The sequence below is a fragment of the Chenopodium album genome, chromosome 7, assembly GCF_948465745.1.
Source record: "Chenopodium album chromosome 7, dcCheAlbu1.1, whole genome shotgun sequence".
In the NCBI taxonomy this organism is placed as follows: Eukaryota; Viridiplantae; Streptophyta; class Magnoliopsida; order Caryophyllales; family Amaranthaceae; genus Chenopodium; species Chenopodium album.
In genome coordinates, this window is record NC_137840.1 from 70,003,965 (window position 1) to 70,026,047 (window position 22,083).

The window sequence follows — 22,083 nt, forward strand, 5'->3', positions numbered from 1 at the left end:
TCAATAAGACTACACTACCTTATTCCTTTTACCTTGAAAAAATAAGTTTAAAACAGGCCGATATTTATTTATTTATTTATTTAGGGTGAGAAAAACAAGGCTGAAAAATTCCATTAGTGAATCGCTAAACCACGTCCTACAAGTTCAATTCACAACTCAATGTCCTACAAGTTTAGTACCATTAAGATTTAAGATGGTAGCAACTAGCAAACACCTAATATGATAAATTGATAATTTAAAAGGGGGAAAAAATAGAAAGGTTACCCTCTGTTGGATTCATCATTGAGCTCTTCAAGCAAATTAACGATGCCATTGTATTGAATTTTGGTGACACTTCCCTCGGGATTTGATAGTGTCACTTGTATTATGCCGTTGTCCAACACAATCTGTCACAGCCATTTTCAATTGATAAAATATTTCAAAGGTTTATTAATTTTATTTTTGGTTATAAAATGAGGACAAGGACATTACAAATGGGGTAGAAGGATTATTTCAAAAAAAAAAAAAGAGTAGAAGGATTTGAACCTGTGACTTATCGACTCTCACACTTAATCAATAGCCCAGAAGACTCAGAACTTCATTGGTTTAAAGATTTATTATGAAATAAATGCTTGAGGCATTTGACATTTGAGAATCCATGACAAAATCACGCATGTAATTAAATTTTCATTTAGTTTAATATTTTTACTTATTGTTATTTTATCTAACATCCCTGAAGCGTTTGTTAGCTTTTGCCTATTATAAAAATAATGCGAAGTGAGTATATTATCTTCAACTTAATAATAAACTTATATTCCCCTCAAGTTAGGGCCTATTCACATTTATTGAAGTGAGCTGAATTGAACGGAGCTAAAATGAATATTTTATGAGAGAAGGAAATTAGGAGCTGAACTGATTGGAGTTAAATTAAATTGAACTGAACTGGAATTAAGCTGAAGTGAACAAACCCTTAATTACGGAGAATTAAGTATTCTTGTCGAACTACGAATTTTTTTACTACAATTTGACTGTTATTCATGTCAAAAAACAACTTTGACCATGATAACTTCAAATTATATATAAGAAAAAACATAGCTAATTGGCATGATTAAATGTAATATATATTGACTAATCCAACAACATTTTATATGATCACGTTTATTTTTACAAATTAATACAAGTAACAACTTTCTCCGTCTCTTTAAATTTCAGCACTGTCTCATGACACATAATTCAAGGAGGAGATTAGATGATGCTAATGAACTAATTCATCAAAATAATTTATACACATAGATACCATCCTTTTCCTTTTTCTAGTGTTAAATCATATTGATAAAGTTGTCAATTACCTTCTTTAATTACTAGCCTTGAGACAGTGTTGCAAGTTAAAGCAACGGAGTAAACTTAATTACAATAGTCATAAATTAAAGTGTCATGGGCTTTTTAAACTAAAGTTTCTCACCTTTAGTCCTTTACTTGCATATAATTTTCAAATTACGTATATATCATTAAACGAGTTAGATTTGAGTTGAACACGAATGTATGAGACCGAATGCAACCTATATTCCTATAATAGTACACATGAAGAAAATAACAATTAATTTTACTCCGTATTTTTTTAAGAAAGAAGAGACAAAAAAGAGAGAAGGTAAGTGATTACATGGTTGTCTTGATAATGAAGTTGCACCTCTTGTGATGGGCCTTGGACATCCTCTGAATTTCTACAAGTACAACATCATAATTCACAAGGCAATGTAGTATGAGTAGTGAAAACCCAAAATTAATTGTGCCAATTAATTTAATTTTTAGTAATTAAAACTGACTTATGACAAATGTATGAGTTTATTTTCATGAACACTTATTTTAAATAAATGATCAAAAATATTTTTTACTACTGAAAATTGCTTGTCACTATATATAATATGTTCTCCTTTCGCAGCATAATTGTACATAACAATAACATATGAATTGGACTCATGGAAATTATACCATATAATTAATATTTCTATACACATTGTTTAAGCAACTTATTACTAAGAATAATTATTAAGATGACCATATCATATGAGATTAAAAATAATAAGAGCAATCAAATCATAAACCATTAAAATAAGATCATAACACCTTATAGTATTTTATTTTTTATTTTTATTTTATTTATTATTATTTTTTTTTTGGTGAACACGAGGGGGCAAGCCCCAAAAAGTATTATTTTTATTTCACGTAAAAAGAACATATTGTTTCCGAGAAGGGAATGAAGAGGTTAATACCTTGTCCATTGTATAGATGATGATGAGGTGATATAATTAGCATGCAAGATTTGCATGAAATTAACCAAAACCACAATTGCAAGGCAAATTTGAGCTCCTTGCATGATTATCAACAAAGATTAAAAGTATGTTGATATGAGTATTGATCTGTTGAAGAACAAGATGAAAGTGTTTAAGAATTGCTTAATTTTGAGCTAATTATAAGATATCATATAATATAATGTATAAAGATATATAGTATTATAAAAATTGTGAATGGAATTGAACTACATGGGAGATGAAGGGTAGATGCACCAATGAAAGTAGAAATTAGTAATTTTGGTAACTTTAATAATATTTGATTTGATTATTCTTTGGTAACTTTAATAATATTTGATTTGATTATTCTTTGGTAACTTTAATAATATTTGATTTATTTGAATGTTCTTTGGTAACTTTAATAATTTGATGGATAATCTAGGCAAAACCAAATCAGCACGTAATCATTCTTTAACTAATTTTGATGATTAATTTGTCACTTGATTCATATTGCTTTTTATATGTACAGTGCAGTGGTAAAAAAAACTATAAACCTTTTGTTTAAAAAAAAATAAATAAATAAATAAAATAAACCAATGTCATCATGAGTGTTCAAAATAGGAGAAATTTTTCGAGATAAAATGTTGAACTAGTTGAGCTCGAGCAACTCACAAGCGACATGGACAACTATTATCTATTGACACAATAATAAACAGTTGAATAATAGTTATTCTTTCTTTATGAATTCCTTTTTTCAATCACATTTAATTTCATCCCTATTCACTTCACCAAAAAAAAATTCAATACAAAATAATTTCAGGGCAATAAATATAATTTCAGTTCATTAAAATAAGTTCATTTCTGTAAATAAAAAAATAAAAAAAAGAAAATCAGTAAAAAATGATTTTAGTTCAGCAAACATAATTTTACTTCATCGTCAGTAAAATTAATTTCAGTTTAGTAAAAATAATTTAATTAAATTCAGAAATAATAATTTTAATTCAATAAAAATAATTTCAATTCAGCAGAGATAAGGTGAAGCTAAGTGAACAAGCTAAGATATTAGCTCATATATAGTTTATTATAATTCGGTAATTCCTTTTCTACCAATTAAGTAATAAAATCAAATCAATATTACATTCAAAGCTCATATCTTTTACCTAAATAGTGAGATTAATGTAAAAGATTCTAATCATCAACATACACATTAATGATCAAACCAAAATTTTTGACTTCTTGAGAATTTACAATCTTAATTATTTTTTGAGGTAGGAAAACAATAGCAAACTTGAAGAACTATATATACTTCGGGATCTATTCAAAATATATATATATATATATATATATATATATATATATATATATATATATATATATACTTCGGGATTGTTGTGAAACTTACAATTTACAAATGTTACTACTCAATTGGGAACAAGGAATAAAGGGAAAGAAACATACAAAGGAAAGGTGACAAACATTAAAACAAAATGGATAAAAGGTTATTGGGATGTACATTTGTTCTTATATGCTAAAAAAACTATTTATTATTATCATCATGTTAAGTTTGGTTAGCAATGGCCATTGGAAGGCAAAATATATATCTTATAATTACTAAATTTAAATAATCCCGAGGTATATTTAAAAAAAAAAAATCGTTGCTAAAACTAAATCATAAAAATATGGTCGTAATTTGAGAAAATGTATAGAAAACATTGATAATAATTATAGAGTATATTTTTCTTTTTACAATTTTCATTCAATGCATATATAAAAAGACATACAAAGATAAATGGACAATAATGTAAACAAGAACTAACGTAGTATATTGTAGTCCGACTGTGTTAAAGGGTACCGACATACAACAATTATCCCAAGAAGTTACCATATTGCAGTTGTTAAGTAACATTACTGATGGAAACTTGACAACTAATACCCGTTATAGAACTAGTTGTACATAATCATACCATGGACTAGTTCTTATTATTAGAGAAACTAGTGCACACAAAATCTAAGTGTACTAAATTGATGTTCAACAGCTAGAAAGCCATAAATTGGCATTCTAATTGTCCAAGTCCACCTAATACAACTTTATGGACAATTATTGTGGCCCTTTTAGGGTTTTTTTTTTTTTTTTTTATTTTTATTTTTATTTTTTATTTATTTTATTTTATTTATTTATTTTTTTTTTAAAAAATCAGTTTTAATACTGTAATAATTATCTAAGATGATAGACGAACTAATATAGTTAGCTATTTTTATAAAGGACAATTATCCTTATATGTATGACTATTAGAGAATTTTAATTAAAAACAAAATGTTGGTACATTTAATCTATTTTTTTTTTGTTTTGTTTTCGAAAAATTAAATGACTACGAGGATGACAAGACCAATAGCTTTCATTAACTGCTAAACAAAAATCAGTAGCAAATACACTACATCCTTATTAGTGTAGACAATTGAGTACGGATTATTTTTATACCATGTTAAAAAAGTACGGAGTAACATCCAAAATTGGTGTGATCGAGGTTATCCTCAGGTGAAAATGCACTTGTGGTTAAGACAAAACCCGTGTCACCTACTTATGCAATTGATAGACCCAACAAACAAGATACATACATAACAATATAACATCATAGACTAAGCTAATTTAAGGGATTTTTTATTTATTTATTTTTTTTTTTGAAGAAAATTTTAGGAAACTTATAGATAAATAGAGAAATAAAACTTACATGAAGAAGATGAAGATGTACTACTTGTAATGGCGTAGGCAAATCATACAACATATTCCAATAACCTTCAACTTGAAATTGGACCCTCTTTTTCCTCTTTCTGCTTTCAAATTCATACACTATACATGTAAATTACACACATATATATACACCATATAATAATATAATACCAATATTTTTACAAATTAAAATAATATATACATACGAAATATTCTATAATATTCCTCGCTTTCTCTCTCTAAAACTCGAAAATTAAATTACATACCTGAGGGTAGTAGTAGTAGTATGCATGGAGGAGAAAAATGGAGTGGTAGGAAGAAAATGGGAATTTATATTATAAGGTGGGTATAGATAAAAGAATGTTTGGCAAACCAAATAATAATTAATAAAAAAAATTATCTAGTTTGAGAGAAGCCTTCACATTGAATTAAAGCATTCTTACTATACATACTAAAAATAGTGTTTTTTTTTACTTGTATTTTATTGCATCTTTTCTTGTAGTTTACTCTTTCAAATTGAGCCGACTTTTCTTGTTTAGATTCTGTTAGTAAAATAATAAAATTATTGAAAATTGGAGAAAATAGGAGTCACCATCTTAGCTTAGCTTCTTTCCCAAACTAAACATGCTGCTGTTGTGAAATGGAAAGCTAAGCAAGAGAGAGAGAGAAGAAAGATGTATGTACTCATGTACACGTTATAAGAACTAACTTTAGGTGTGTTTAGTTGGTCCATGACTTTCTTGGCCAATGAAAGTCACATTATAAGAGGGATCTAACGGCGCACCGTTGTTAGTTTTTATACATTTACTTTTTGGCCCGGTATAATAAACTAATAGGGAGTTATAGAGCGTGATGATGTGGGCGAGATAACTTTTTAGTTTTCATGCATGACCAGAATTCGTGTTTTTACCGACCGTTGTTACAGTCTTATAGATGATCGCTAAAATTCACAACTGTGAGTCATTAGACTTTAATAAACAAGTGATTTTCCATACATTTCTCATACAAATCGAGAATTTACTAGATAAAGTGACTTACAAAAAAGGAATAGAGAACAGTCGAAATAGATCATACAGAATAATGTCTTAGAAACCATTCTTCTACTAAGCGATATATAAAATTTAAAAACGGATCAAAAGAAGCGTTTTGTATGCAAAAAAAAAAAAGTTGTTTTATGAGACCACCATTCTCATGTCCGTAGTATTTCGATGCATTATAGAGTTCATGAAGCACCATGCCAATTCCAATAGCTAATCAATTATACTACCTCCGTTACATATTATTTGCAACGATTAAACATATTTCCTCTCTAGTTTATGTCCAATCGTTGCAAATAATATGTAAAGGAGGTATTAATTATGCATATTAACATTCCCTAATTCTATTATTCAAAAAAAAAAAAAAAAAAAGCCTAATAAATCTTTAAGTAACTTCATCACTACCTTAAAATCTCAAACTTATCATTTTATTTACAATTTAAAGTATGCTATGATTGCTTAAAGCATTGAAGTAGTACCAAACTACGAAATACGTAGTAATAGTGTTCAAGTGTGAAACTAAGCATGTGACATTTTTGGTTGTCTATAGTTGGGGCCCTTAATATTTTGTGGTAGATATACTTTGCTCAAAGACAAAGCTGAAATGTTTTTCTGTTTCAAAGTTGGTTAGGATTAAGTTATATTAGGACAAAAAAAAAAAAAAAAGTGTTATGGAATTTTCTTAGATTCTTACTCCGTGAATTGGTTTATCATTTTTCTTCAATGAAATTTGAGATACTGATTATAATGCAGAGAAAAAGACTTTGTCACGAGCACAATAAGTCAATTACCATAATTCTAAGCCCTTCAAATTTTGGCCACTTGCTTATGTTGTTTTATCCTTCTTGGCAGTTAACTCTCCAGGTAGGTGAAAGGGAGCGGTAGGGGGTGATAGAAGACGTGCTCGTACATACCTGGGTGCATGGTGCATCCAAGGTATTTTTTTTGCTTATTTTGATGATTAAATGAGGACAGTTGTAGCTCATTTAAACATCAAATGAGCAAAAAATAACCTTAGTGTGTATCTTGCACCCGAGTGTGTATAAAAACTTACATGCTTATGTAGACGAAATGCAATCACAAATCTTGAATTTTACTCTCAGTTCATTATCGGCTTAACTAGTTAACTTATATTTACCTATCACAATTTAATCTCAAACAAATTGTCACTAGTAAAAGCAATTAGTTTCAAAGGTTCTTCATGAACTAATTATTTAAAGTAAAGGGTGAAGCAAAAGGCAAGAGCACTAATAAACAGGAAAATATGGTTTGGTAAAGTTTCATCTACTTATCTAGTTCAATTGGTAAAGTGTCACTGCTGTAAAATGTAATTAGTTGAATTAGTCTTTGATTAAATAATAATGGAGCATTAGTTTGGTGACCATTTACCACCATTAGTTTATTATGGCAAGCCCATAACATCTTTTGTGCTACATTATGTCATGCCATAAATCATGATAGTTTGTCAATGAAATAGTTACTATTTTCAACTAACTTTGTAAAATTTTTCAAAGGTTAATGGGATTGAAATGTCAACGCATTATTGAATTCAACTAAAGTGTATTGCATTTCATCATTTAATGAATATAATAAATTAATATATACAAGCATTGAAGCATATAACATTGGTCAAAGTATTAATCGATGTAGAATTATGCTCTATCTACCAAAACATATACTACCTCTATTAATTATTACGTGCAATCAAGGGATATTATTTATTTTCAGAAAAAAAAAAAAAAAAATTAACAAAGATAGTATAACGGGGAAAGGGAAAATTTCAAAGTTTGGGCCTACAAGTGAGTATTGCAACATCTTCTCCGGTTTAGATTTTGGGCTTTAAGTAATTTCTTGGGCTTAAGACAGTATTTGAGAGTTGGATTTTTGAGGCCCAGTTTAATCAACCTCTTTAAGATATTATAATTATTACTCAAATATTTAGCTAATCAAGAAACAAAATTATTTTAGCATGATTAATTTTTATTTAAACTTAAAAACCATAATTTAAGAATTTTTATTTTGGTAAACCTTTTTCAGATTTTTTTTTTTTTTGAACACTTTTAAAGATTATAGCTGTGCTGAAATTAAATTTGTAACATATATATATATATATATATATATATATATATATATATATATATATATATATATATATATATATATATATATATATATATATATATATATATATATATATATATATATAAGGGTCTCTAGAATATACTACTAGTAATACACTACTATGTATAAAACAGAATTAATGCTGAAATTGCAACAAAAGGAAATGGACCTAAACATTTGGGTATCATAAATCAGCCACTTTATCCAATCATTTATTTAATTACAAGATTATGATACATCAATTTATACAGAAAAAATAAAATAATATCTAAAATATAATAGCAGAAAATACAAGAGGTTATTACACTGCTTTAATTTTATTTTTATTATTAAAGGTAAGGAGATGTAAGTTTATTCATTTCGTAGTTGCAGGTAAGGTAGCCTCACTCGATAAAATTCAAACCATATATATCATGATTTCAGGTAAGAGTATTACCAAGTGAGTCAGTCCTTGGTACTCGTATTAGATTGCTTCATTGGTAGGAGGTCCTTCGAGACGTATATAATCATACAATATTCCTTGGAATGGGCTTTGGTTCCTTGGTTGAGTCAAAAACATAATATTATCGCCTTTTACAAGCTTTGAACCCTGTATGTCCACGTTATAAAGCCAATATAATCCATGACATCCATGTCTTGCAATTGAGTTATCCCTCCCTATAAGTCCTGTTGTAAATATGGGTCGATTTGCATTTCGATCGTTCATCCGTACCTATAAATATTACATAATTATATAAGAAAATTAAGATTGAATTCTTAGATTATATTATCATCAAGAACATATGGGAGTAATTCATTTTTTCAGTCTGGCTTAAAGATCAAATTAGTAATTTTCGGGAGAATTCAAGTTAATCTATGAGATTAACATGAAAAGTTAATCTCCTCTCACAATATTGTTTTACTTTTATTTTTCAAATAATAAAAGTGAAATAGTAAAGTGACACGAAAACAAATGTATAAAGTTGTGAGAGGAAAGTTAATCTCGGAGATTAAATGGGGCTCCTTGTAATTTCAGTTTTTAATAACTCTCTGTTCCTTTTTGTTCTTCATACTTAAAATTTTTTGAGAGACAATACTAGTCCAAGTAGAAAGAACAAAAAGTGAAACCGGAACATTTATTAAATGAATGGAACATAAAAGGAGCTTGAAAATGAGATGTTACCTGAACTTCAGCAAGGGTAGCAGAAGCAATTGCCAGCCTCAATTTGTAGATCCCTTTCTGATCTACCTCATCTAATTTGAATTTAACTTGCCAAGTTGTTCCTACAAACACGTTTTCTGTCTTCCTGTGTGACAAAATAAGCTAGGCTTTCTTAGAGGATCTTACACTTTGATACAATGTTGTTACTTGGCAGCGAAAAAATGTATTACAACAGACATTCTTTTCACAGGTTTACGATCATATATGTATCAAGCAAGTGAAAGTGGTACAAGTTCTGTAGGAAAACTGAGACTACGTACCTAGGAACTTGAGCAAAGAACCAATCCTTTCGGTAATCACTTTCACCAATGGTAAAAATTAGATCATCATTTGGGTGCAATTCTGTGTATCTCTCCCACAATCCATATTGCCTAAACCTGCCAAAGATTTTATGCAAATAGCTGTCAAATATGAGCAACTACATCAAGTTGACTGTTTTTTCAACAGAGATTGTGTTTTAAATTGTTAAGAAACTCCCTAACCTGTCAGGATGATTAACATAGAGTTGATTGACATAATTCGGATTAGGATCAGGAGCATAGAATTCTGCTGCAGTGCGATCAGGAAATCCGATTTCCCACAAGGTTGGTCCATCTCGAGGAGGTTCATACACCAAGTCACCCATTTGTGCATCACAACCTGATATTAATTCAATACTTAAGTTCAATATAGTACTGTAAAGTGTAAAGTGCTGTTTTTTATTAGCTGATATAGCATAAGCTACATTAATTTCGTGATACTATGTAACAAATGACTGCTCATTTGTTCAAACCTGCAGTTATGGTAATGACAGCATCACATCTATAGTCTCCAATGACACCAGGAACATAAGAGTAAAGATTATAATCTCCTTCTCTTATGCCCTCGATAGAGAAAGAACCATTCTCATCTGCTGTTGTCCAGAACTGATAACCCTGGAAAATTGAACAAATGACAGCCGTTTTTAGCACAAAAGTGGAGCTGAATTAAGGTACCAGTGGTAATATGGTGTGACATAGATGGTCAGGTCAAAGAGATTTCAGTTATATGCTTGTAAATGGTACTAAAAAAGAAAAATTACCTTGATTTCAGTTTGCCACGATCCAGGTGGTCCTGGTGGGGCTAGTCCCACATAAGCTCCATTTGCTGGAATATGATCATCACTAACATACCTAAACAAAATGATATAAACCATATAATTATTGCCAAAGCACAAAGTGTGAAAAATTATAATATAAATGAGATACCAATGTATAAATGCTTAATGTCTTTATAAACAACCTGTCTCGGACTAGTAATCTGCCACTGACTTTACCCCTTTGATTAGGTTTCGGAAAATCTTCTGAAGCTGGGAAACTATAAGGCCAGTTCTGAGTTTCTACTACCAACTACACATGGATGAAAATGAAACACAAAATATATGGTCAGAAACCAATTTTCAGTGCTAATCAATGAGGATTACAATACATTATCAAACAAAAGCATGTTAATAGTACTCCAGTAATGTTTTAGAGGTTAACCTGCTTTTTAGCATCTTCCCAAAGCGAATGAAAATCAACATCTTTTGGACAGGAATTGCAGTAGATGAAAACAGGCCCAAATACCCTTTTCCACGGCTCATTATCATCAAATTTCGGCACCAGAGCATCCCCTGCATAATGACCACTATAAAACACCTGCAATCAAAGTTGTTTTTCATCAGCTAACTTCATCCAGAAATAACACCAGCAAGAAAAATCCATACATATATTGTATATTCTATGTTTTTAAGTCTTTGGTACAACTAGCTGAATGTCCGTTCACTTACTGATAAGGATGTAGGCCCCACGTGGGATGTCAGGTTTTGTTTGACGGGCCCACCAGACCGATACTCGTAGCTAGGTGTGATTTGCCAAAATCCTGTAGGCTGGTCAGTGCAAATCCAACCATGGACTAGGATGTCTTTGTTGTCACATGAATACTGGTATTTGTCATCAACCTATATAATATAACAATTCATATACTCACTAAACATGATTGAACAAATCTCAAAATACTTAAAATTAATGCATAATCAACATTTATCTACATGAGATAAGAGGAAATGATACCTCTCCTTTAAGGCTTGGTTCTACAGGGTTTGTCAACAGAACAGCTTCAGGATAGGCAAGCTTTTGGCACCTTCCGGGCATCCTATCATCAGGCAAAGGCATGAACCTTTGCCTGTCATCTGCAACAGCCATGTAGTGAAACCTAATACACAAAAAATATCGTGCTTTGTTACTTAAAACCTCTTTTAAAGATTTGGTTTGCCATGAAACCTGTCAAAAGAAATCAAATTCCTCATACCACTGTTTATTGAGCTTGAATGTGATCCTAGTTTCACCCATGCTGAAGCCAGGCCAATCTTTCATATGTTCATAGATTGCATAGGTATAGAACCCGGATGAGCCACGCAACATTATAAACCTAAAAGTATAACGATTATTGGTTTAAATTACATTATTAACATGACAACTAATTCCAGACAGAGGGGTACTAATATATAAAGGAGGAAGTGTGCTCTATAAAAAGAAGTAGTTTATATACTATGGCGAAGATTAAAGCAACTACCTTTTATCAATGTTCAATGGGACTAACTTGCCCTTAAGTGAAGGATCCCACTGTCTACTAAAGGAAACTTCCACCTGATCATCATTTGACATAATCACCTGAAAAGTTGTTGCTTTAATCCTGCATATAGTTAGCAAATAGCCTTAGTCAAATTTGTAAAACTAAGCCTAAAATTTACAAGTTTATCCATTTAATTTTGACAAAATAAGAAAGATGAAGGCGAGAGGAACAAACGTGTCAAATGTCCCTGGTGTAGTAGCATCATTCCAAACAAGATCCCAATACCTGCATACATAACACAGTTAATATATCATAAAACAAGCGAAAATAATGAAATTTTTCACATGCTATGATCAACTTTTCTTTCATTATCTTGAATTTTTTTCTAGATTCTATATAGAGACTGATTGAAGTACTGAATTCATTAAGCAAAATGATTGAACAAAGCTGATTATATCCAATGTTTACCCTCTATTGTCCTCAGGATTTCGAGATTCTAGCAAATTGTCAATGCCATTATAAGTTATTCCAGTAACAATTCCTCCTGGTTTCGATATTGTCACTCGAGCAATGCCATTGTCTAACACTACCTGCAAGTACATACTCCAGCTTAAATCCATGCAGAAATATAAACTCCTAGAGAACTAAGGTTGAAGATATATTACTCCATGTCAACATGTCATTCACTATTAATTAAGCTTAATTTAAAGCAAAATTAAGCCTCTAAAAATTCCTGTTCTTACATTATTGCACTGATTTTGACTCATACAACTTGGTGAGCCCTGATACTTAACCAATTGAGTATTATCTCAATCAATTCCAACTCAGTTGTTACGTTACTAGTTCAATTTACGCTATTACACATGTTAACTACGCTTACTACCCTTGAGGTAACCATCCAAAAGTCCAAAACTGACAAAAGTAACAACGATACAGTAAATTATTAGGTGCACTTGAGAGTATGGGCTTCTAAACCCGACAATCTAATAAAAGAAAGTACATTAAATATATTCCCTAGGCTCAAACAAATAACCAAACATAACCAACACAACAAACATTCCAAAGTCCAAACCACTTAATAAAAATAAAAACTTTATTTAGAAAATAAAAACACCGACACTTACATAACGATCAAGAATCTGAAGTTGAACAGCTTGATCAGTTGGTGCATCTGGGCCTGGTTCCACACCCCCACCATTGCCACAACACCCACACATCCACGATTTCGCTTTCGATGATGACGACGACAACGATGACATTCTTCCTTCTTAGATCAACCAAAACAATTTCTACGATTAATCAAATTTGTACTGTATGATATATGGTAGATAATTGTAGCCTTTCTTGGTAAATATTGAATATTTATAGACTTTAGTATAACTGTATGTGTATATATGTACAACTATATGTATGGTCTGCCCCTAATTAGGCAGCAAGTTGTATATAATAAAATTATAATTATGGATTTAAACTAGAATTAAAGCATCAATTTCCCTGAAAATAAAAGGATTAAAGCATAAATAATCTTTATCTTTGGACCTCCTATTTTTGGGGGTTCTTTTTAGGTTCCTTTTCCTACTCTTGACTTGGTCGTTACTCGCTTGGTGGATGGATGTTATTATAAAAGGACGTGCAATCCAAGAAATTTGGATAATTTAATGAATTTTGATTTTGATTTTAATGTTTGTTTGTTTTAATTTATGGGAATGTTTGTGGATAATTCGATTTTGTGTTTTTTGATTTGGGTGTTGTGGGGGATGTATAATTTATTTATTTGAGATGTTGAGAAATTGGTGTTTGATGTGGATACGTAATGTTGGTTTCGTTTAAATAATTATTAGATCTATTTTTGAAGGTGGTTTGAGATTTAGGGAGAGGGAAATGATTATTTGTTTTAACTATTAGGTATTGTGTGAAGCATGAAATGAACAATTGATTTACTCTTTCGCTTGTAGTTTGTTGTCCGTTGGGTCATCATATTCGTGTATCGAATTTGAAAACAATATATAAAGACTACACAACACATGTACTACGATATTTGAAGGGACGGGCATGTGACGTTATGTGACACATTAAGATGATGTATAAACATTGCATCATTTCGTGTTTCTGCACATAACTATAAAACTATTCTTGAATTCGAGATCGAGCATGAAATAAATTGCACTCACATGGCCTCAATTGAATTGGGGATTTGTTTTTTTTAATTTCTTACCTTGGCAATGACTTCTTCTTATTCCAAACGAATTTCATATACAAAAATAAATTTAGCCAATTTTCTATTATATAAGTCAAATATGAGTTTAGTGTCTTTCTAAAATATCGCTTACTTTTCCTATATGTACTTTTTAAATATAATTGTCGCCATATTTTTGGGACTTTGGAAGTGAGGGAAAAGGATAAGAGAATCCTCACTCTAAAAAGCCCCTAGGGAGTTTAATCTCATTACCTTAAAGTCATGGGACCAAACCTTTTCGGATTTACCACCATACAAGTACCAACTTTATCAAACCATTTGTATGATCTCTAGGTAACATATAATACGTAATATTAAGAATGCTTAGTACTTTAAAGAGCTTCCTTATCATTTTGTCAAACTTTCTACTTATTAAAATAGGATCCTTATAATTCATTCAAACATATATTTAAGAATGCTTAAATAAAAAGTATTTTTACAGATTTTCCTAGTGTTGATTGAAATTGTTTTATACTTTAGAAAAATTCATAACATAATAACATTTCACTGCCGTGCATATACATAATCATCTTGTTTATATACATCAGAGAAAATAACCCTTGGAACGTTAACTTTGATCAGAATCAGGAGGCCCTTCGAGGCGAATGTAGTCATACATGATTCCTATAAAAGGGCTACCACCATTTGCTTGAGTCAAATAGATTATATTGTCACCTTGTACAAGCTTATTTCCTTGTATATCTGCAGTATAAAGCCTATATAGCCCATGAATCCCATGTCTTGCAATCGCGTTTTCTTTCCCTACTAGTCCTGTTGTAAACACCGGAGGTTCTTCTTTTGGATCATTTACTCGAACCTAAACATGGTTTTCACATACATATGTACAATAATTTTATTCAGTTGAAAATCATTGTATATGGTAGATAGAAAAATAAATTTAATCTACCTCCGTTAATTATTATGTGCAACAAAGGAATATATTATGTCTCACTAATAATACCCTTTTGTTGCACATAATAGTTAACGGAGGTAGTACATGTTTTTGTGAATAAATTACCTGTAGTTCTGCCAAGTTCGCAGTTGCAAGTGCCAATCTTAGTTTATAGACTCCATGTTGGTTAACTTCTTCAAGGTTGAACTTGATTTTCCATGTAGTGCCTTGGTATGCATTCCCATTCTTCCTGCAATTATATTTTTAAAATCTTTTTTTGACTAAAATTGATACTTTTTGCTGATTAACAATAAACTGATTCTAATCCATGTTCACTCATCAAAGCTAAGTTTTTGCTACTTCTTTAGTGCTTCTGTTTAAACCGATAATAGTACAGAGTAATTAAGAACAGATCTCGACTGATTGAAAGTGTCTACTGACAGAAACTAATTTAAGCTGATTATTATTACTGATAGAAGCTGTTTTATGTAGATTTAAGTCTTGATTGGTTATATATTTCCCTTTCAACCATTGTCAAAAATGACTGCTAACAAAACACATTGCTTCAGGAAGATGCATACATACAACATTTTTAAACAAAGTATGATGCCTTAGTTACCTGGTAACTTGAGCAAAGAACCAATCCTTTTCGTAATCACTTTCTCCAATTGTATAGATTAGATCTTCATTAGGATATAATTCGGTATATCTTTCCCATAAACCATACTGTCTAAATCTGTTTCAAAAAAGTTGACACCAAAAAAAAGTTACTAATGGATAGTTAACCTAGAAAACATTGCTAAACAATATGCAAATAAAAGAGGATGCCCCAGTTTCTCATGATGAGAAACAAATTTTGTTTCTCACATGACATTTTCGTAAATAAACCAACAACTTTATTCAACTTTTTTAACTATGGAGCCCACAATACTGAAAAAGTTGTTGATTTATTCACGAAAATGCCACCATGAGAAACAAATTTCGTTTCTCACCATGAGAAACAGGGAATTTCCCCAAATAAAAGCTTGACAATTCAGAAACTTTGATAATAATATGAGAGCTAACCTGTCAGGGTGATTGAGATATAGTTTGTTGACATACTTAGGATTTGGATCAGGTATGTAAAACTCTTTAGCTGTTCGATCAGGAACACCAATTTCCCACAATGTAGGTCCATCACTTGGAGGTTTATACATAAGTTCCCCAATATCAATATCACAACCTGCACATATATATCTTCTGTAAATCATTTTTTCAAGTCTTATAATGTAAGATTGATGCTTAGACACCGGAAATTTTGTATAAATTTCGTATAAATGAGAGTAAGTTTAATTTGAAGACCTGGAGTTACAGAAACATTGTTGTCGTATACATAGTCTCCTATGAAGCCAGGGACCGAAGCATACAGATTGTAGTCACCAGCTCTTATATTATCTATGAAGAAATAGCCATCTTCTTTTGATGTTGTCCAAAATTGGTAACCCTGTTATATGCAAAGAGGAAGCCCCGGTTAATCTCTGAGATAAACAAAATTTTGTTTATTCCATGACATTTTGTTAAATAAATCAACAACTTTATCCAGTCATCATCACTATGGGACTCATTTTTATTGAAAAAGTTGTTGGTTTATTTACAAAATTACCATGTGATAAACAATATACACCAGACACTGTACTCGAACATTTTGAGATCATATTCACTATGCTTTAATAGTTGTAAATCAATCACCTTGCTTTCCAGTTGCCAAGATTTTGATTCATTAGGAGAAGCTAAACCTATATATGCTCCATTGGCTGGAATATGATCATCATCAAAATACCTAACAATTCATGTAAGTTTTGTTTAGTTAAAGTGACACTATATCATAAGATCATGTATACAAACTGTCGGGACAGAGGTTGTGAGTTGAAATCCAACATTCTCTATTTCTCATCAGAAAATAGAAGACGAGGTATCTTAATAAAATTATGACACGACACAAAGTCACGTACATATATTATGTGACACCAAATCGTTAGCAAAGTATATTAAATCATACAGAGTAAATAAAATAACTAACCTGTCATGGACTAATAATCTACCAGAGAGGCTACCCCTTTGTTCAGATGTTGGATAGTCTTCAGAAGCTGGAAATGTGTACGGCCAACTATCAGCTTCAATCGCCGCCTGCATATTTTTATGTATCAGTACTTTATGATTGAGATAAATTAATTTTAAAAAATACATAAACCAAAAATTCATAGGTAAAATTGTAGTTATTAACCTGTTCTTTAGCATCATCCCATAACCAATGCCAGTCATCTTCTTTAGACACGCAGTTAACATACGTAAAAACCGGACCAAATACCCTTTTCCATGCCTCATCTTGTGCAAATTTTGCTACCATGTCTTCCCCAGCATAATGTGCACTTATGAACATCTGAATTTCAAAAATTTGTATTCATTACTTCAATGTAGTAACCATATTGGACTAATTAGAGTACCTTCAAATTTTCAAATCAATTGCCTAGTTCTGAGATAGGGTACAAAAAGTTAATACTTTCACGGGCACCTAATAATAATTTACTTACTGCAAGGTTGTAAGGGCCAACATGAGAGGCTAGATTTATCTTGAAGGGCCCACTGGTTCTGAACTCGTCGCTGGGCGTTATTTGCCAAACTCCGGTAGGGGGATCGGTGCATATCCATCCATGGACTTGGAGATCTCTATCCTCACATGAATACTGGTATTTGTCATCCACCTAGTCCAATATATATATATAAAAGTACACATTTTATCATACAATAAAATATATTGTAAACCTGTATAATAGTGAGTTGGATCAATATATATATACCTCTCCTTTAAATTCTTCTTCAATTGGGTTTGTAAGAAGCACTGCTTCAGGAGGTTCAAGGATTTGGCACCTTCCTGGTGACCTGTCATCTGGAAGTGGCATTTTTCTTTGTCTGTTGTCTGCTACTGCCATATACTGAAACCTGTTCATCAATTTAACTGTCAAAAACTGCTTGTTAAACTCAACCTTATAACTTTACTCTATCCGTCTAGAATTATTTGTCACATTATACATACCCTATAGGGGGTATACGGTTCACTGTTCACATAGTGGTATAGATTTGGAATCACAAATAAAAACAAGGTGGCATGGGATTGATTAGAACTCGATTCTTAATACTTAATATTGGTTGTTGTTAAGGAATACATATTTTCTTTTTATTTGATACTTGAGAGTTATGATATGAGTTAGACCTCCCCTTTGAGTTTCGAAACCCAATAAGCCAATACTATACGTTATAGGGTTGAGATATGGGTTTGAAATTGAAATTTTATTAATCAAGCCATTCTAAACCCATATTGGCCTCATACCTAAAATCTACTAGTCCCCTAAAGGTTAATGATTAAATGTTAACGGTGATTTTACTAAAATACTTTGCAAGTCTTATAATAGTTGGCTCATTCCTATCAACTCTCCATGCTATTACAACAACAACAAGACCTTAGACCCAAAATGATTGCAACACTTATTATTATGACTTTATGAGGTATATGTACTACCATCCCCTTCTACCTTCTTTCTGTTATAAATGAAGTGACGATTTTATATGCACGTGTCCAGTTAATATACGTGACTATTTTTTTTTAATAGAGAGAGAGTACAAGCTAATTTAAGACATTGCCAATAAGAAAGTAGAATTAGAAAAGGTTTTTACCACTTTTTATTAAGCTTGAAAACAATCCTTGTTTGAGGAAGATTGAATCCAGGCCATCCCTTTAATTTCTCATAGATACCATAACAGTAGAACCCTGATGAACCTTGAAGCATTATGACCCTAATAAAAGTTCATAACAATTTTAGCCATAAAATAGTACTATAAATGCTATAAATAGGCATCTAATAAAATAACGGAGAAAGTAATTAAATTAGTGTAACTACAAAATCATGTTTTATACTACCTCCGTTACATATTATTTGCAACGATTTGACATAAAGTAGAGAGAAAAAATGTCTAATCGTTACACATAATATGTAACGAAATATAACGGAGGTAGTATTATGAGGAGGAAGTAGTACCTTCTATCAATGTTCAACGGCACAAATTTGTCTTTAGATGAAGGGTTCCATGTTCTTGTGAAAGACACTTCCACCATTTCATCCTTCTCTACTACAACTTGAAAATCGGTTCCTTTGATTCTGCACAATTTAACAACAACAACAACAAAACATTAGTCTTGAAATAATTTGGGTTATCTAACATGAATGAAATTAATCGTCGATCTACAAAAAGTAATTCACGATTAAATTAATGAAATTAAACAAAAATATTGAGAAAGTGAAAGTTCAAGAACTTGGCATTTACACAGTCTTCAATGTGCATTTGATAATAAAGTGAGAAAATGATAAGTGAAATTTTTTTTTGATAATAAAGTGAGAAAATGATAAGTAAAATTTTTTTTTAAAAAAAAAAAAAAAAAAAAAAAAAAAAAACATTCACACACAATATTATACGTACCTTTCGCCGTAGCCTCTTGTGCCTGGAGTTCCAGGATCACTCCAATTAAGGTCCCAATACCTGCATATTGTATATCCATCATGAATCACGATAATATTTTCTTTCAAAGATCAAATTTGAGCATCAATAATGGGGTTTTATTAAGAAGAGAGAAATTTTTAGAAGGAAAAATTGTCATGAATTACCCACCTAATAGGTCATTTTGTCAACAACTTTTAAAATTTAATAAAAAATCTATGAAAATAGTATAGTGCACCCGGGTGCGCATGGTGCACCCGGAAAGAACATTAGACATATTTTAAAGAACATGAGCAAAAAAAAAAAAAACATGCTAGTGTTTGAAAAAGAACATACATGTGTTTGACAAAAGAACATGTTTGTGTTTGACAAGAACATGACATTACAAAGAACATAAATTATTTATAAAAAGAACATGTTTATTTTTCAGGGTTACTTGGGTGGTTGAACGTGTTTGAAAAAGAACATTATATTTGACAAAAAAAGAACATGTTCTTGTTTGACAAATATATATAGGTGATCATTGGGCGGACCGGGCCAAGGTTAAAAAATCAGCTCACTTCTCGAGTCGGGCCAAGTTTTGGGCTGAAGTTTTGTGCCCAAACCTACCCAAAATGGTCCGGCCGTGCGGACTTTTCGGGTTGAGTTAAAAAAATCAACTAAAATGCATAAAAACGCAATCCCAAACCCGCCCAATAATTTAAATTTACGGGTCGAGTCCGACCCGATTTGGGGCGAAATAATTCTGCCCAAAACCCGTCCAAAATCAAGCCGGGTCGGTCTAACTTTGATCACCTCTAGCCAAGGAACATAAAGTCTTTACAAAAAGAACATGATAATACAGTAAAGAACATGTTCTTTTTTCTAGTTACTCGGGTGATTTTTTTTTTTTTAAAATGTACATACATTAAAGAACATATTGTATAAATATAAAGAACATATAGTTCAAACTCAAAGGACATAATAATCAAATTTAAAGGACATATTATGCTCACGTTCTTTATAAATATCTATAATGTTCTTTTTTTTCGCCCATGTTCTTTTAAATATACCTAATGTTCTTTCCGGGTGCACCATGCGCATGGTGCACCCGGGTGCACCAACCATACATTAAAAAATCTACTCACTAAATTTAAAAAGTTTAAGTAGCACTACCTTATTTGTTTTCCGGCAACAAAATTCGACCGAATTTTATTATTTTCCTACAAAACTTAAGCTTGTATTTATATAACAACCAACCTAATCTCCTTTACAACGACTCACCCTAAATACACAAAATTTTCAACATTTTTTCCAATGGGCGAAAGTAATTGTGAATTTAATTAAGAAATATGTAATGCATCTAAATTGATCTTAAATTCACTTGTTATGGCTTCTTAATTGAGTGATTAATTATTTCATGTTTAAATTTTGGAAGTAAAAACAAAAGTGAGCACGATTCGCTGGATTTTGTTGCTGGAAAACCAAAATGGGTAGTATTAGTCAAACTTTTTAAATTTAATGGGTACTTTTTTTATAAAGATTTTAAGCGAGTACTTGTTGACAAAATAACCTATTAGGCGGATAGTTCCTGACAATTTTTCCTTTTAAGAATTAGTTCTATGTAAGATTTGGGAATGTCTAATTTAGAGTTTGCAAATGGGGCCAAGTTTAATTGAATTGAAAGTAAGATTAAAACTTTTTGCGTGGGACTATTAAATGTGTCAAAAATAGTGTCAGGTCTGGTAACATCATCAATTTCTAATTTTGTGGTCTTAAAATATGACTTTATTTGTTGACAAAGTCTTATGTATAACTGGTGTACATTAATTTTATTGTAAAATTGTCAGTTTAAACGTAATTTTAACTATTTTTATGATAACTTTAACCACTTAAATGGTAACTTTTAATTTGTCCTTGGTTTGAATTTTATTTTAATGTGTAATTTCTTATAGTTACGTGATTACATACCATATAAAGAGTAATATGATTAATCGAATACATTATAAGTATTTTGTAAGATAAAATTTATTAATAGAAGCTTAATAATTTTTGCAATATAAATTATAGAGTAACTTTAAGTACTTTTAACCTAACTTAACCTGTTATACAATAAATTAACGTACACCCGTTGTACACAAGACTTTGGGTCTGCTCACTTCAGCTTAATTTTAGTTCAGTTCAGCTCCAATCAGTTCAGTTAAGTTCAGTTTTTAATCTCATTCTCTCATAAAATGTTCATTTTATCTCTATTTAGTTTAGTTTAGTTCAGCTCCAATTAATTCAGTTCAATTCAACTCAGTTCAGTAAATGTGAACAAATCCTTTGTCTTATTTTTATGCATTTATGTAGTTTGGTCTTAGAGCAAGATGACATCTAGTCGTGCCTACGTCTTAAGACTCTAGATGACATCATCAATTTCTAATTTTGTGGTCTTAAGATAAGATTTTATTTTTTTTGATACATTTATGAAGCTTTATCTTAACAAAATCTGAAGAGAAGTCTTGAAAAATTAAGACTC

General features: G+C 30.9%; 2 protein-coding genes across 2 annotated transcripts; both read right to left on the reverse strand.

Annotated features, from left to right (window-relative positions):
- Nucleotides 1-8,335: 8,335 nt before the first annotated feature.
- LOC145638269 (uncharacterized) lies at nt 8,336-13,382 on the reverse strand. Its single transcript, XM_081689232.1, has 15 exons — nt 13,050-13,382; nt 12,394-12,515; nt 12,160-12,210; nt 11,926-12,045; nt 11,662-11,781; nt 11,424-11,565; nt 11,141-11,311; nt 10,854-11,009; nt 10,615-10,721; nt 10,415-10,505; nt 10,127-10,268; nt 9,837-9,993; nt 9,615-9,731; nt 9,316-9,439; nt 8,336-8,865 (listed from the first exon to the last, which is right to left on the reverse strand). Exons 1-15 carry the CDS (start codon nt 13,182-13,184, stop codon nt 8,617-8,619), a joined length of 2,004 nt encoding a protein of 667 aa, XP_081545358.1. The 5' UTR covers nt 13,185-13,382; the 3' UTR covers nt 8,336-8,616.
- Nucleotides 13,383-14,678: 1,296 nt separating this feature from the next.
- Nucleotides 14,679-19,242, reverse strand: LOC145638271 (uncharacterized). Its single transcript, XM_081689234.1, has 12 exons — nt 19,127-19,242; nt 18,765-18,884; nt 17,891-18,032; nt 17,624-17,794; nt 17,317-17,472; nt 17,113-17,219; nt 16,782-16,872; nt 16,395-16,536; nt 16,119-16,275; nt 15,673-15,789; nt 15,180-15,303; nt 14,679-14,978 (listed from the first exon to the last, which is right to left on the reverse strand). The coding sequence occupies exons 1-12, from the start codon at nt 19,201-19,203 to the stop codon at nt 14,730-14,732; spliced, it is 1,653 nt and encodes a 550-aa protein (XP_081545360.1). The 5' UTR covers nt 19,204-19,242; the 3' UTR covers nt 14,679-14,729.
- Nucleotides 19,243-22,083: the final 2,841 nt, after the last annotated feature.